Genomic DNA, 18,540 nt, shown 5'->3' on the forward strand with positions numbered 1-18,540 from the left:
TTTGAAACCGTGGCCTTTTTCTTTTTTAGTCTTTTTTTGTCTGGAGCTGGTTCTCCTTCTTTTCTTGTCTGTCTGTTTGTTTCCTCTGAACCTATATCCGAGTTGTCACTTTCCGATTCGTCTATAGACGAGCTTAAAATTTCTGAGGCTGGTCCTTCAAATGCTTTAATCAGCATTTCAATGATTTCTTCATTAGTCATGGCTTCACCGATGGATCTTGTAACGATCTTGTTCTTCACTCTGCTTCTCATCGTTTTACTAGTCCTGAAAAGAACTAAGGGTTTGTCTTTTTAGTAAAACTGAAGTAAATGCACAAAGTCAAAATATCCCTGGTTCACGGTATATCCGCTATGCTCAACGTCGACCTTCAACTCCCACACACGTAAAGCCAAGAGAATTCATCATATACTGTATAATTGTAAATTACATGAATGATCTTATTCAAATTATTCTACTCCAACTTTAACCAATATATGAATAGGTAAATTAAGTTTATGGGTTTTTAACCGTACTAAGTTATTATTGTGTATTGTTTAAGTATGTAAAAATCAAACTTTCTAAGAAACAAACATGCAGCCCAGGTTGTTATTAATTTTACAACTTTTCAAGTAATTATTCTTGTTTCAATATTTTGCAGCTCTGTCCACTGATATTGAAGGATATGTGAGACTCAGTTATATATTTATGTATATATAAATATACCTACACTGTCAAATTCCTCTCACATATTAGTTGCCTTGGTATCAATTTTTGTGTAAATATCCGTAATCATTTTAAATTGTATTTTCTGTGACTGATGTTCATAAAATGGTTAAGCGTGACAAATACAAAAGTTGTTCAGAGGAAAGTCGATTAAAGAATTGAAAGATTTTCTACATCACAGATAAATAATCATGAAACGTTGTTTTGTAACAACAATGAAATCTTTATAACTAGAAATGTCTGAAACTGTATAGAGAATCTCAAACTTATTCATGAGGGTAGTTTTCACAGAAAAAAATATGATTTCTATCTTTCGTGGAAACGACAAGTGGAAGTAAAAAACTCACATCAGTACGACATATAAAAATGAAAAGAACCACATAATGTTTTATACTTTACATAACGTTTTATAGTAATACACAAATAGATACTGCTAAAAACAAACATTTAGTGTTGAAAAGTTTTCTGTAGTGATAAAAACAAATTATAAGATTGCATGATACTCTATCGGGTATTATTTGGCATTTCATTTATTTCATTTGTAACTGGGTTGAAACTTTTGTGATATCTTAAAAATGAATTAGATTAGCCACCCTATGACCACCATCAGTACACGATGAATGAACTCAAGTAACGTAATTGCGGTTCGTAAATCTAGAAGAATAGAGGCAAGAGTTAATTATTTGTATCATTATTCCAAAATATTACCAGAACTCCACTTTAATCCAGCACTGCAACCACGAATATCAAAATCCGGTTTTCAGCGTCTTAAGCTCACAGAGTAACCGTTGATTTATGGGGGGTATACGTATTTTATAATTTATTTTTCATTCTGACTTTTCTAAATTTCAGAAAGAAATCGCAGATATGTCGAGAACATCACAGCAAAATATCTGAAAATAGTTCAATTATTTATTCGCTGAAAGAAAATATTAATACATAAAGAGTATTTGATAAAACAAAACATGGGAATACATCAGGATATACCATGACTGTGTTTTATCTGTCTCTTAAGTTTTTGTTTATTTTTCATAGTTGATTTGATTTATACAAAGATTCGTCTAAAGTATGTTATACTTTGCGTTTCCTTTCCACAAGATATTTAACATTAACATACTCTTGTTTAGTGTTTTACTTTGATGATACAAATAAAAAAGTAATTTCACTGACTGCTTAATGCATCAGAAAACTTTAAACGTATTAACTATTACTAGTGTTGGAGGAGAGACCTCGTCAGCACCTGAGATGGCAGATCTCAGGTGACTAACATATATCATATTCTCCTTTGCTTTAAACTATGACTTTTTATAATTTCCATACCCCGAAAAGTATCTAAATGTTAATAGCATGGGAATAATCAGTGTCGGTATACGGAAGTTCTTTGAACTGATTTTCTAGTTTTGTTAAACCAAAATCAGTTTTCCAGCACTTAAAATTTATTATTTGCACTTGCAATTTTAATTTTTCACATAATCTTTTGTTCTGCTGTTATTATCTCCACTGCTATACACACATTTATGTCTAGAGCTAAAGGTTGCCAACAGCATGTTAACAAGCATTGTGCGTGTCTGTACAGGTGAATCAAATTCAAACCTTTTCCATAAATCTCAAGTTAAAAATAATTTAATAAATTCTATAGAATTTTTTTAATTCACTCTTTTTACCTCTGTTAAGATAAGTATGTAAGAAATTGTTAATGAAGACACCAACAGACTTCAACATTTCGAAATTGAAAACAATATATCCTTATAAATTGAACCAATATTTTAATCACTCTATGCTTTGAATTTAAGTAATAATTATTGTATTGTTAATTTTTGTTTATAGATGACTGTTTTCATAAAAGTAAGAAAAATAGAGGCAAAGAAAATAATAAATAAAATGTGTTTATTTATCAGAATTTTGTTGTAATTTGTATAAGACTTTTTATACCAGTACTAGGGTACTTTAATTAATTTGTAAAAAGATTTATAAACTTAATCTTAACAAAATAAGAACATTAATGATAAGTTTTTGATTTTGGACGCGATAATACAAAACATGTATTTGTATATATTATAAAATATCTTTTAAAAGTCAGTGGTTTATTAAGTTTAGAAAAAAGAGAAACCATAAATTAAACATTCATATTTGCTAATTAATTTTAGGCGCAAAGAATTCAGTGAGTTACAGATTTCAAAAAATTATTGATTAAACTATAAAAAGTAATATCTTTTATTGTAAAAATTAAAGCCTACCATCAGTAATAAATACGAAGTTTCAACTGGTCCACCACTATATAATGTGGAGTGATAGCCAATGTATCTCCACTGCAATGTTGTTCATACTTCTGCAGTTATCTCGAGAACCAAGAACACCTTTTATATCCCACATTACAGCTGGTACCTTGGGATCCTTTCAATTTGTTTTTGGTCATAAAATCTATTATTAAAGTTTTTAAAACTAATTTAAATGTAGATGAAGTTAATAACTTACCTTGTGAATGTGAACATCTTTTATTTTTTGATACTTTACACAAACATATTATTGCTTGTATTTTGAAAATTTAAAAAAATAAAATATTACATGAAATACTCAAAAATTATCTAAATACACAATAGCCACAAAATGTGATAAGAATAATATTATAAAATCTATTGAAAACAATAGTGATGAATATATTTTAAAACGAAACAATATTACATTTTATCCACCGAGATGGTTTATGTAAAGGAAGTTGTAGTTAGTTCAAAGGTTAAAATTTAACTGTTCTGCGAATTAAACACAAAGCTGCACGCTGGGCTATCTGTGCTCTGCCCACCACGGATATCGGAACCCGGATTTAACGTTGTGAGTCAGCAGACATACCGCTGAGCCACTGGGGAGTGAAAGTAAACGATCTTTTACAAAATTAAAGAAATACTTTACAGATTTATGAATTCATCTGTTAAAAAAATAAAATTCAAGAAATGCAAGAAAATTCTCATTGATAAGGCTAATTGTAATATTGGTATCATTTATAAAAGGTTTTAAACATTATGATAAAAGAAATCAATAGAACAAAAAAATTAAACTATTAACCAATCAAAAGATACAGTAATTATCAATCACATTAAGGTTTATAATAAACTTTAGTATAATCAAATTATTAAGTTGATTTATCTTTTGTTTATGCTATTCCTAAATTCAAAATCTACAATTATATTTAGATTTATTTCTAATTCATTAAAAACAATTACTAAACAAACGGCCATTTTTCGAATGTTTCTTTATGAATTTAATGCAAAACTACACGACGGTTCTCTGTGCTATCCGTCCCTAATTTGTTGTGTAAGACTAGAGAGATGGCAACAAGTCATCACCATCCACCGCCAAATCTTGGGCTTCTCTGTTACCAACGAACATTGGGAGTGACAGTCACATTATAACGCCATCGCAGATGAAAGGACGAGCATATTTGGAGCGACACGGATTGGAGCCCGCGAAATTCAGATTACGAGTCGCGTGCCTTAACCCACCTGGCCACGCTGGGCTATACCATTAAACAAATTACTTGATATTTTACTTGTTAAAATTAAAAACAAAAGTGTTAATAATATAAAAACTTACCTTTTTGGATAATAAAAAATATCCAACTCATTTTAAATTATCTACGAAATTGTGAACAAATAAATAATATTCAAACATTTGATTTTACAACACTCTACATCACAACTCCATTAAAATATTTAATCTTTGTTTTAAATTCATCAAAAGTTCTGTTATACTGTTATTAAACTGCAGGAAGAAAGATTAAGCTACAAAAACATAAAAGATATGTTAAGTTTATGTATCTACAATAATTATATATTTTTAATAACAAGTTTTTAAAGAAGTAATAGTCCCAATGGGAGTTAATTTTTCTACTTGTACAGCAAATCTATATCTTTAATACTATGACAATAGATTTATTTAAACCTACACAAATTCAAACATTTTTATCTTAACTTACAGATATATAGATGATTTAATTAGTATAAATAATTCTCTAATAAACAATGTAATTAACACTCTTTATCCAGCAGAGTTAGAAACTGAAAATACTTCAACATCTAATACCAAAGCACATTATTTAAATTTATAAATTAAAACTATTGCTAAGGATATCAATATACATATATATATTTATAAAAAAATTATTTTGCTTTTATAATTTATGGTATACTACCTTTTAATAGTACGATACCGCACTCTTCTGTTATAAGCATGTTACTTTGCAATTACTCAGATATTGTAAAATTTGTTATAAATTACAATAATATATCAGTAATGTTAAAATAATGATAATAAAGTTTAAGATCGAACATTTGAACATTTATTAGGTTTTATATCTTGGAAAATATAATTGTCTAATCTTTATATTAATTTGTACGATTTTTATACTAAATTAAATAAAATATATTCTATATCGTTTCGTTTTGTAGTCTTATTTCTACACTAATTTAACATTACGCATATAAATATAAAAACGTATACACTTCTTATTGTTTTGTACGTAATGCATACACTTATGTTTTGTACATATGTAATGTATACACTTGCAGTAACAAATTACATTTAATTTGTATAAGTAAGAATCTCTAATTTTGCTTTTTCTTTCTACATCTAATTTTATTTTGCTTTATCAAAAAATTTTAGCACTATTTTGAAGGCTTGGCATGGTCAGGTGGTTAGGGCAATTTCTTCGTAATCTTGGGATCCGAGGGCTCAAATCCCTGTCACACCAAGTATGCTTATCCTTTCAGCGGTGGGGAAGTTATATATTAACGATCAATTCAATCTATTTGTTCGTAAAAACAAAGCCCATGAGACGACGGTCGTTGTTAATGACTAGCTATCTTACCTATAGTCTTGCACTGCTAAATTAGGGACTGCTAGCACAGATAACTCTCGTGTAGCTGTAAGCGAAATTTAAAAAAACAACAACAAAGAAACCCCATCTCATGACTCTTCTTTGTAAAACAAAACCGTTTAATTTAGAACTCTGGCTTGAAGATTTATGATAAAAAAATATGTTCTATAACTCTGGTTTGATAATCATATTGTTTTATTCTGTTGTTAAGAAACATCGTGGAACTTTTTAAAATAAAACACTAAAATTTCCACGTTCACATATAAAAAATTCTAAAACATTTAACTTAAATTAAACTATCATTGATTCGTGTCTGATTTGGTTGTTGGAATGAATAGCATCGTCCTTATTCCAGAAAACAAAAATTCCAGTTTCCCTATTACTATTAAATTCGTTTTGTTTTAAATAAGGAAAATAAAACATGAAATTTCTATTTACTAATTATAATATCATTAAACCAAGGGTTTTTTTTTTCTCGTATTTTTTCATCCCTCAATTCAACAACAAATGATTTCAGAATCTTAAGTGTTGTGGGTTTCTGTGTGCCCTGTTTAACTGCAAGGGAAGATAACTGATATAAGTGGGATTCATCTACTGCTTTTTGTTGCATCCATAATATCCCTTGATGATTGTGTTTTCACGTTCAATTGTCTAAAATAGTTAAAATCAAATTGGTATTTTTGAGACAGTTTTAAAAAAAACCTCATCTTGTTTTTTCTTTAATATAAAACTTTGTTTACAATAAGATATAATGTAATACATGATAGTTAAATGTTTAGTTAATGTTAAAAGCAGGATACAGTTTGATCAATTGTTACAGTATGTTTGTTATTGAAGTCCAATGATGTGCATCATCAGCCTTCATAGTTCAAGTCAAGTCTTCCTGAAAACGAAAGTCTACAGATTACGTAAACTCTAACAGCCAAATATATTTCTACCGAAGAAAAACTAAAAAAGTGAACTTTGTGAATGGATATTAACAATACTGCTTGCTTTTAGTTTTAATATGAAGGTGTTTTCTAAACATAATGCTATATCTATACATATTAATTTTATATTTGGCATCTATTTAAAGATACAATCTTAAAAAAGAAGTTGCCATACGATACTTAACCCACCTACACAAATATTTACTCACTAGCATATTTTTGTTACTTTAGAACTTTGATGCGTATTTAAATTAAACACGTTTGGTTGGTATATTGACTTCAAACAATGTATTCAAAATATTGCTTTGTAAAACAAAAGTATACACATCTCATGTGAACTTATACAACATATTTCAAATAATTTTCATTGTTTACGGTGATGAACAATTTATTCTAAACTAAGTATCGTGGCTTTATGTAAAATATTCTCTATTTTGCCTGAATGTTTCTTAGGCATTGATATGATGATAAAATAAAATATATAAGTTGTACCATAAGTTGAAATATTGTCTGGAAATTATAAGAGTTAACATTTTGTAAGCAATCGCTAATAAATAAAAAGAAAAAAAAACTTTTCTTAAAGTATTTTGAAAATTGACATGTAACGATTTTTGTGAGTAAAGTTTATTTTATTTTAAGTTTTGAAAGATGTCTGGGTGACCAATAATATAATTATTCACCATCAATCTTTCTCCATAATACCACTGTTACTGTTAAATTAATTAAACCCAGTATTATATTGATAAATTATACAATTAGTTAAATCAATATCTCTAAAAATAATTTACAGTGTCTTTATGTATTTCCAAGTAACGTATCATTTGTTGTCTTCTAACTTACCTGAGCTGACCGAATCTCTTGCTATATTTATATGTTAAAATTATACTTAGTATTCCGTTTGTTTGTTCATTCTTTTGAATTTCACTCAAAGCTACACTAGGGCGATTGAATAATTGTTAATGAACACACCTTTTTTTCTACACGTTTGGAATTTGTCACTTCTCTTATGGGAGCCACACTACTGTAGGAAACAGTAAGATTGTCCGTAGACACAGCTTCATGTGGCGATTGAAGCCATTCTCATTAGTAAACAATTAACATGGGACTGACACGAATATACCTCCTCCTAGGTGCTTCAAACATGTTAAGGAAAGATTGATTAGACAACATAATATTAAGGCTTTTACCTAATAAGATTCTTACGACTTTTAAAAGATTCCACGACATGAAATTTACTGAGTCTATCAGCGCTGGTAATAAGCGGTAGTAGTAAGCTAAAACTTAAATATATTAAATACCAGATTGTTTTCAAACACCAGCAGAACCTTATTTCTATTTATCTTTACAAACGTTCTAGATATAGCTAACAACTAGTTGGTTTCTGAAAATTTGAATACAATGATAAGATAATAAAAATACGTTCCATTGCACTCGTTTCTCGAATGACGAGAATGTCTTATTCAATTTTTGGTAAATTTAATGCACTGACATAACAGGCAGAACACTTAATTTACAGAGAAGAGGTAGTTTAATCCAAACACATATTATTCCAATAGTTACACAATCTCACTAATTGTCCCTAACGTTTAATAAATTAGATGTCAACATCAATAGTGTTTTATCAATGAAAGTAGATAAGAACGTATAATAATATGTCAACCACACAATATTTGTAATATTCAGAGATGAAGATGTTTTGAACACTATAACAGAATTCCTGGCTCCAAATTAGATGGAACAGTCACATTAAAGGTTGGTCCTTTTTAGAACAGTCCAAGTTTACAGACTTCCAATACTAAAATTCTGTGTTCAATTTCCCAAAGTGGAGATAGCAAATAGCCCAATATGGCTTTGCTCTAAGACAAGCAAACATATTTTTCTTTGTTTTGTATGAAGTTAAATTACAGACATCATAAGACCCATTAACAGGCAAGAGCCTCTAATGCCACTATGAGTTTTCTTGGATTTTTTGAGGAAATGCATTTCATTATTAATAATTGGTAAAATTATGTAATACTTAAGATTATGACAAATAAATTTAAAAAAAATCATTTAATGGTTTGGTTTGTTTTGAATTAACAACAAAAAAATTGTTTTGTTTGTTTTAAACATGTAATTTACATGTATAAACTACTTATACCAGTTTTTTATAATTCTGAAATTCCTTCGTAAACAAATACTTACTGTGTGAATAAAAGGCCTTTCAAATACTCATACATATAATATACTCTCCCGCTTTATGTAGTCTAGTCTTTCATTTTTGGGAACACGCAATAATAAAAGATACAATTCCCTGCAATCTGTATAAATAACTAACAGTAGTAAATATATTTTATATTGGATAACAGTTAATAATTAACAAACGTGATTTGTAAATTCTACAGAAATGTAAGATAGTAGCTTTTGTTCTAAATGATTCTGAGTTAACTTTATTAATATAGAAATGTGTGTGAGTAAATAACATTTGAAAATATATATACACTATTGTATCGAGCTTTAGTGTCTAAATCACTTAATTAAAATTAACTCTTAAATGTTAACTAAACATTCTTCAAAATACATAGTATTTAGCTGGTATGTTAGATATAATAATTTTTTTTGACATTATGTTCAATATTTGTCTGAAGAATAGAAAATCTTTACATAACTATTTTTAAACAGAATTCTCGGATTATATTTTCTTTTCGATGATATCGTAGAACAGAAGTCGTTTCCTTTCAGATGATAATCACAAAAAAACAAGTTTATTCATCAGCAACTTTATAATGCATGATATTGCATTAACTTAGAGTTTATCAAATTGTGATAAACCAGGATTTTCTGCAAATTCCGATAAAAGACATGTTATAAATACAGTGAAATAAACACTTTTGAAACATTAGATTTCAAAACATTCATGGCAATGTTTGTATATGATATATGAGAATAATACATGAAGATAGAAAGGACTATGTTGTTATACGGCAGAGCTCAGACAAAAGTTTTATTATTATAAACTCTCTATTTTACTGTTTGACCATGAAGATTTTATACATTTAACACAACAAATATTATCTTTATAATTTTTTAATAACAACATAAGTTCAATTACTTCCTTTTACACATTTTTACCTTGTGAGATATTTTGTCTTGAATTAAACCCACAGTCACCCGGCTGAGAGCATGAACAGCTCCAGCTACAGAACCAACGATAGATAGAAACGTGTCGTCTCCTATAAATGTCTGTCCATATGTCTGAAAAACAGTAAGAAAGTAATTTTGAGATGAAAAAGCAAAATTTCTTTCATCACTCAGGCTAGATTTTTTTAACACAGATCTGGAGTTGTTACTTAGTTTCTAAACATAAATTCTCCTTATTTTATACAAGGTTAGAAAACTGCACTCAGTAGTTGCATGCAGAGTTTTTAAAGGTTAATCTTAGTCACAGTAGTTGAAAGTTGCAGATGCTACTTACCTTATAAAAAACACTCACAAATGTAAATGTGTAATATGAGCACATACAAACTATTGATAGAAGATAAAATTCTTTCATTTTCAGAGCTTCTGCAGGTGTCACACGAAGTTCAGGTACTTTATTTCTGTACAGTTGTTCGTCATCAGCGATGGAATTGGCTGGAGTTTCATCCAATGATGTAGATAGTTTTCAATATTTATTGTTGTTCTAGAGTCCAGAGTGTTTGTACTTGATTCTTTAATGCACGAATGCCTTGACGTTTTGCACATACATGTCAGTTCAGTGGATACTGTTTCTTCTTGGATTAGATATATCAATACAGTTGTTCTGTATTAATAGAAACTGACAATACAATATAATGGAAAATAGTGGTACCAACTTTTCTTTCTTTAATTAACTGAATAAGTTATTATTTTACTAAAGTCTATTTTCTTTAAAAAACACTTCATTTCGTTAATATTAAACCCTTGCTGATCCTCTTACATGAAAATTTAATCCACCAACGTTACAATATATTAGTTTAAACAGCTTCGGTTCACATATGCCAAAACTTCTTCAGAAACACGCAGTAACACTAATTATTTTTTCTAAGAATAGAATCTTAAATACTAAAGAATCAAGAAGAAAACAGGTACCACTTAATTAATGAAACATATCTAGAACACGAAGAGTGATGGCACATATAAATAATCCATAAAACTTACGCTCATTTTCACAAAGTATTGCTGGGAATAATGAAGCATTTAAAAACGTTATGGAAATAACCAAAATTGTTTTACTGCCGCGTTTGGGTTTAATGAGGCCTTACTTATCTTACAAACAACTCATCTATATTTCTATTCATTATGTAACTAACAGGAAACCGAGCAGAAGGTAAACAGAGGATTTTAGAGCATTAAAAGGATATATCTCCAGCGATTTAATATATGTGGATGAAACTGAATAATTTTTATAATTTTGTTGGAATTTAACATACGTCCACAGAAATTTTACTTTTCAGAATTAAAAGATTCCTAGCTCACTTCACAAAAACTGTCACTAGTAAATAAGTCGGAATTCTTCATATCCTATAATAAAGATTTGCTTTGAAATCTAAAGTTCCTTTAACAAACTGTTTAATTCAGACGCCTCTAACCTGTTTTAATTCTTGTGGTAATTCTTCATACATGAGTAACCCAATCAGTAGAATGCCGCCAGTGATGCTTGCCATTATCAGAAACAAAGCAGGAACACTTTCAATAATTTCATCGTTGTAAAAATATCTGAAAGAATGCTGAACGATTACTTGTTAATAAAAAAACTAAGATGATGAAAGAATTAACTTAATACTACACTGATGAGATTGAACAGTACCACTCCACTCAACGCAGACTTATTTGTAAGGTTAGAAAGTAGGTTTCGACAATACAGATAGTCCAAGGTGTAGCTTTATGTGTAACTATAAAAATGAAATCAACACACAAAACTAATAAGAAAACTCATGTATAAATTATAGCTACAATTCCTGATGTAATACAATATTTGTGTCTTTCGAATACCTTGCTCCAGCCTGGTATTTAAAATTTCATTCACCTTCTTTCAACAATTAACATTTCATATTTCTAAATTTAATGAAGGAACGATCTATGGCATATAACCCTTTGAAGACATTGTAAATATTTTAAGATAAAAGTAATTAATAATGATTTCAAACAACAATATGCAGAAACTGGTCGATTATATCAGACTAGTTGCCTTACCCGTACCCTAGACGGCAGTTATTTAAGTTGATTAATGAAAGGTTGTCTTAGAACAAGAAAAGTTGTTACATTTATATATAATTTAAAAGACAAACACGTGCGAATGAAGAAAAATAATGTTCTACGTTGTGAGAAACGGAGTCGATACGGGATAATTGTGACTTCGATTGCAAATCTAGATGAACACGCAGTAAAGATTTCACGAAGTTGGGGTTTGCACCTCGCGCATTAATTATTTTTTCAGTGTCATATAAGTAAGAGTTCAATTATAGCATGATTTTACAAAGTTTATAATTTTCTACCGAAATGTTCTAAATATTTGGGACTTCTACAGTGAAAAAAATAACAGTTAAAATACAAATAGTCAGAATTTTGATTATTTTGAGGAAAAAGTAAACTAGGGTACTACAAAACTGAAACTAGTAGTCTCTGTTTTATCTGTACAAAAGATTACAGAAATTTGTTACTTACCCATCAGAAGCAGGTTGGAGATTATTAGGGTTCACAAGGAATGTCTGAACACTATTCATAAAGAGAGGAGTTACCGCAAACCCTGAGGCAACTGGCCCTGTCACAAAGCCTTTCTTGTTGGGAAATAACTGTGAAAAAAAGTTAATTTATTTTGTGGTGTTTCTTTTGAAATAATTAAGCTAAATGTGATATCACTTTTTAAGTTAAGAAAGGTATTGTGTGAACTGTATATATTATCTGGTTACTAGTGGCAACGATATGTATTTGCATCACTATACACATCCATTTCATTATAGATTTACGGGACTATTCAGAAATGTATAAGAAAAAAAAAGCGAAACCACCTCTAATCATCAGTGATAGTTCCACGTAAACGAGCATGCCACTATCATCACTCCGTTAATCTGACTTCAAAAATATTTTTTTTGCGAAATCAAATTTCATAAACGAAAAGGCAGAAAACAAATACTGAAGGCAGTCAAATGTCAGTAAATTCCATTGTGAATGAACCAAAATAAAAATCATTCATGAAATATATTCGTCACGTATATACATAATAATAGTTGTTAGCAATCTACTAGTTGTTGTTGTTATTTTAAATTAAGCACCAATCTACGCAATTGGCTATTTGTGTTCAGCCACCAAAGGGTATCGAAACCTGTTTTTTTAGCTTGTAAGTCCGCAGACATAGTGCTCTGCCAGAGGTAAACATTAATTAGATTTACAACTAATATGTAGAAAAACCAACTTGGTAACATCACGAGCCAAAATGTCTCTTAAAACATATTGAATTATAACCTTATATAGTTGTTAGTCTATGTACTTGAAGTACAAAATGAAATATAGACATAAAAAGTGGAAAAATATTTCTTCATTTATTAATTTATAAGATTACACTTATACAGTTATAAACTTTCACGCTATCCCCATCATGGCCTTCTTTCAACAGCATTATTAAAACCTCAATGAACAGACAATACTATAACTATTGTATCTAGATAAATGCATTTTCGCTTTTATGACATCTCCTATTTTCAGAAATGAATCGTAACGTGAAGTGACACATACAGAGTTTAGATTCCCAGCGGAATAATTATCGATACCCTTCTCATAAGAGTTGATACAAGTATGATGAATTCAAGAATTAATACAATTCGAAGACTTAACTTATCGTGTATTACTATTGTAGATTAGCTTTGGACGTTGACATGGATATATAAATGTATATACATATATGAATGTTGCTTTATATCAATAGAAATAAAATAGTTAAATGATATTTTTAAACAAATGGAATGTGAAATTATCTGTTTTTTAAACATTTCTAACTGGAATATTTTCGAAACAACTGTGCTCACCTCGACAGCAGTAACCACTGGGTGGCCAAAACAACAGACAAATCCCAAAGTATCAATTACTCCATAAGTAATTATGGTTGTTACGAGGCTGTGTTGTATACTCCAGTACGTTCCTGCTATCCCAAAACTTACAGAAAAAAATGTTTTCATTTAACTTGAATAATTACGACAGTACGAGAACTACGAGAGTTACACACACATGACTTTCACATTAACAAAAAGTATGTATTCTATGTAGAGCTGTCTTTCAAATCTAAAAACAGTATTACCATCTCTCCTATTCCAGTTTCTTACATTATAATATTGTTTTTCCAATACAGTATCATTATTTTGGATAATTTCTGTTCCTTTATCTATATAGTATATTTTTGTTGTACACTTATAGCGCAATCATTTCTTATCTTCCTACATAATACCAACATATTTCATAATCATATATCGCAACGTCATCTTTGTTTTTGTGCTCAAACTAACTGTTGTTAATGCATTTAATAATGGAAATATCTCTTAAGACATTTAGTAGCATTACATGAAACAAACAAAAAATCGTTTCTGCAGGATTTATTGATCTACTTTAGTAAACTGTTACGTGCTATTTCTGGTGCTCTTCTTGTGGTAAAATTGTTATCATTACAAATTAACTAGTATTTTATTTGTGCTTGCTCTTCAGAGAGTTACAAAGTCCTCACATTACGTCTTGCTATTTTGTTATATTCCATACTTTCAATAAATTTCCTGTCTTCCATCGTGTTTTCATCTTCAGAATTGAACAAACATTATATTATCAGAAATACACTACAGAAACATGTTTTGTTACTCAGTCGGTTTATTGGTATTATTTGAGAGAAAATGCTAATTTCAATTCATTTAATGATAACAAGTTAATATGTTTCTTAAATAAACGTTTACTCTACCCACGCTCATTTTCATGCCTATTTTCAAATACTTTAATTTCTCAGCAAGGGCTCTGAAACGAATGTAGGAAAAACTTATCAACGTACTACTTGATTGAGTAATGAGTAGCAAAACAACAACAACAACAATAATTCTCTCTTTTATCAGTAAATAACTTTTGTAACTATGCTTTAAATAAACTCAATATTCACTGAATTTCTTAAATTTTGAGAAAATATGAAATCGGAGAAAAACATTCTTGTAATTGGGATATAAAATGTATAAATAATCCAAATTTCAGTTAATAAATATTGCCTTACAAGGATTGCTACTACCAATGCAACATAATATCAGTGCTATTGATTATTTTAATGAAATAAGCAAGCGTGTTAATTTAATAATACGTGAAAATTGAAATTCAATGTGCACTAAATAAAATGTGAGTTAATATTTCAATACGACGAAACTACATAGTTGAACTAAATTTTGAAAGGATCTTCAAACGAACAGTAAACAAAACCACAGCAAAATTTTCTATTGCACAATGAACATAAACTAAAAATAGAAGAGCGTAGAACTTAAATTCATTTACCAGAACACTAAAATAGATTAAAAGTGACGATTAATTTTCACTTCATAAAACCCAAACAGTTTTTTAGTATACCTTCTATTTCAGTAAAAAGGTGTCGTTTTCTTTGAATGAAATTTCTAACGACGTCTCTATATTATTACAAAACTTACCGAGTTTTGTTAATTACATCTGTATATGTCATTATATATTATAACTATTGACATACATGAATTAAACAGACCTGTTGCCATTGTTTCTATCAGTCATTATTATTATTACATATAAATACAATCATACATCTTACCAAAAAACACAAGAACCAATAATCATGCTCCAGCGACGTCCAATGAGAGAACCTAGTTTGCCTCCAAAGTAAAACAATGAACATGTAGAGATAAATGCATAGAAAATCCAGCTTGTTTCTTCATATGTTGGGGCCCGGCATGGCCTAGCGCGTAAGGCGTGCGACTCGTAATCCGAGGGTCGCGCCAAACATGCTCGCCCTCCCAGCCGTGGGGGTGTATAATGTGACGGTCAATCCCACTATTCGTTGGTAAAGAGTAGCCCAAGAGTTGGCGGTGGGTGGTGATGACTAGCTGCCTTCCCTCTAGTCTTACACTGCTAAATTAGGGACGGCTAGCACAGATAGCCCTCGAGTAGCTTTGTGCGAAATTACAAAACAAACAAACAATTCTTCATATGTTGTGTCCTTCTTGACTCTTTGTTTCAGATAAGAAGTTATGTAAGGAATAATGTTTCCAAATGTTAGTATTGTACCGAGTGCCAGATCAATCAGGAAACATCCAGCAACTGTCACCAACGGTCGAACCTCCATTCTGCTATTTATTTATACGAATAAAAGAAGTACTTTATAGTTTTAACGAAATTAAGGAAAATATTATCCATAGTTATGCAATTCTATGATATACAGCACTTACCTAATCACATAATACAACTGCAACTGTAAAAAAGTGTACTGAATATTTAGTCTTAATTGTCTTGCCATTACTTAAAGCAATTTTTCAGTATTATAGACCCTCCAGTGGCACAGTGATATGACTGAAGACTCATAGTTATGGAAACCGGGTTTCAATACCCGCGGTGGTCAGAGCACAGATAGCCCATTGTGTAGCTTTTTGCTAAGTTTCAAATAAGAATGCATACCACAAGTTTTATTCCTGATAGTATGTGTTATTTCTTAATTGCTTATGTTCCAAAAATACAGAAAATGACCATTATTCTCTTCAAACTTCTGTGCTGGTTACTCAAAAAACGAGCAAACTTGCTCATTTTCATTTACATAAGGTCTGAATAATACAACATATGAATTAAGATTTACATGTATTTAAACTAAAGTTATACAAAAACGAACAAAAATGTTTAGAAGTGTGTCGTGTTTCGGGATTTGCGACTATAATGTAAATCACTTTTACGTATTAGCCTCCAAATATAGTTCCATCATGTTTTCGTTATACGCTCACATGTGACAAAAGCAAAGTTTGATGAGAAAAATAGGTATTTACCATTTACTTAGGCATAAGCAATTGGGAAATAACACTTTTTACCCAGGAACAACAAAAAGTAAAAATTTTGTTATATAATGTAATCAGTCAATCAGTGTCATAGAATTACACACATAAAAGGATTAATAAAAATGACGTCAAAAACGTACTCTGTTAACGCCAATAACAAATAATATGAAAGGGAATAAATTCTTTAAAGCTTACTAAAAGCTATTATATTTCCAACATCAATCAGTTTCAATAATATAAAAAACTTCTTCCTTATCGAGTTTAGGTCTTGGTACATTGTAAACAAGGCTAGGTATTCTATAATAAAATTTTTTATTCTTTTGTTTTATAATAACTGTACTAATAGTAGCTCATGATTGTTAAAGGCTGAAGAATTACAGGGCATCATTTCGAATGTTATAACTTTCAATGTGCCCCATGGAAGCGGAAAATTTTATATAGCGGCGTATTTAGGACCTCATCTGATCCAGAAACAATATCAAACGCTAATTCACACATCATTAGATGATCTATGAATACTTCTATTTAGATAAATTGTGTAAAGTTTACCTCATTTGCTTCACATTATTTCCTTAGAACTAAAGTTGAGGTCAACGATTGCGTGATCCTAACATAATATCGAATAATAAGGAACGTGCAACACATGATACATCTGGCTTATTTTAGTACGTTTAACTATTTAGTCAATCAAAGGTTTAGAATAAATAGAAAACCAGCATATATAAAACTGAAATTAGGAAAGTGGTATCTTACAAAAGTAAATCAGAAATATATTAAGTGATTGTAAGCAGTAGATATTTTTTAACTTCGTGTAATTAGTAAAGTAACTACGAAACGAGATTAAAGAGAAAATTTGTAATATTTATACTGTAACTGTTCTGAATTACTTTCCACAACAGGTATAAATATAACAAAAAAGCTACTTACAGAGTCCAATATTGTTTCTTCCTTTTTTAAAAAATATTTAGGACAAAAAGTAATAATTATTTTAACAGTCACAGAAAATATGATACATGAAACCTAAGAAACGCTATGATTTCACACAAAGGAAAATAACTTTTAATCAAAACTATTTTTATACTTGTATGACAACTGTTCTATTTGTGTGCATGCGCATTCATGTTTTAGAACAGATGGCTTGAAGCTTTAGTGTAAATGTAATCTTGTTTATTGTTTTAAAGTTATGGACACAACCAAGACAGGAATGATGTAGGCATTTTTGTATGAATTGGTCTTGTTGGAAAAGTACTTTTCCTACATATACAAAACAATAATTCACATTCCGTGATGACAAGAAAACTGACGTCAAGAGAAAAAGATATATGTAAAACTCCTGGTATGGGTTGAGAAAATTTTATGTAGAGAAGCAAATAACGTTTCGATCTTCTTCGGTCATCGACAGGATCATAAATAAAGTAAGAGGTAACTGATCGATAGCTGACCACATGTTTAAGGGGGGTGTAATTTAGTGTATGAATGTAAAAGACTTGCTTAGATGTTGGATTATATTTATTATATAGGTATAAAGGAGTTCCTTTGCTTAGGTTTACTTAGGGCTTGAGTTGTTGTAAAATTAAGGCTTTGTTTATGTTTGTTTCTTTATTTTGTAATTCGGTGTTTTTTATAGTTATATTGTGTTTATTTAATTTGCAGTGTTCGAAAACGCTTGAAGGTGACTTTTTGTGTTCTTTGAATCTGGTTTCCAATTTTCTACTTGTTTCTTCAATATAGAAGTCGTAGCAGTTATCATATTGTATTTTATAAATAATGTTGGTGTGGTGTTTGTCTCTGTAGGTTTTACAAAGTATAGACCTTAGTTTTGTGCCTGGTTTTTGAATAAATTTGGTATCAACTGGATCATATTTTGTAACTAGTTTTTGCCAAATGTTGGTTATTTTCCAGCTGATGTCGGGAATATATGGTATGCAGCAGTATATGGTTTTGTGATTTTTTTTATTCTTGGGATATATTTACTTTTGTTAGTTAATTTTTCTTCTTGTCTAGGTGTGTGCGAGTAATG

General features: G+C 29.8%; 1 protein-coding gene across 1 annotated transcript; it reads right to left on the reverse strand.

The window, feature by feature from the left end:
• Positions 1-354: 354 nt before the first annotated feature.
• On the reverse strand, positions 355-15,416 carry LOC143257668 (uncharacterized). The gene is made up of 6 exons (XM_076516709.1): positions 15,293-15,416; positions 13,524-13,650; positions 12,166-12,293; positions 11,091-11,217; positions 9,613-9,735; positions 355-408 (listed from the first exon to the last, which is right to left on the reverse strand). Exons 1-6 carry the CDS (start codon positions 15,316-15,318, stop codon positions 355-357), a joined length of 585 nt encoding a protein of 194 aa, XP_076372824.1. The 5' UTR covers positions 15,319-15,416.
• Between the last annotated feature and the right edge of the window lie 3,124 nt (positions 15,417-18,540).

The sequence above is a fragment of the Tachypleus tridentatus genome, chromosome 7 (genome assembly GCF_004210375.1).
Source record: "Tachypleus tridentatus isolate NWPU-2018 chromosome 7, ASM421037v1, whole genome shotgun sequence".
Classification (NCBI taxonomy): Eukaryota; Metazoa; Arthropoda; class Merostomata; order Xiphosura; family Limulidae; genus Tachypleus; species Tachypleus tridentatus.

What these genes read in the sequence shown, in the direction of transcription:
- LOC143257668 (XM_076516709.1), bottom strand. Translation starts at nt 15,318, where the DNA reads ATGATTATTGGTTCTTGTGTTTTTTG. An exon ending in CAGTGGTTACTGCTGTCGAG is followed by an intron (nt 12,294 to 13,523) that starts GTGAGCACAGTT and finishes TTTTTTTCACAG; the next exon opens with TTATTTCCCAACAAGAAAGG. An exon ending in TACCACAAGAATTAAAACAG is followed by an intron (nt 9,736 to 11,090) that starts GTTAGAGGCGTC and finishes ACTGTTTTTCAG; the next exon opens with ACATATGGACAGACATTTAT.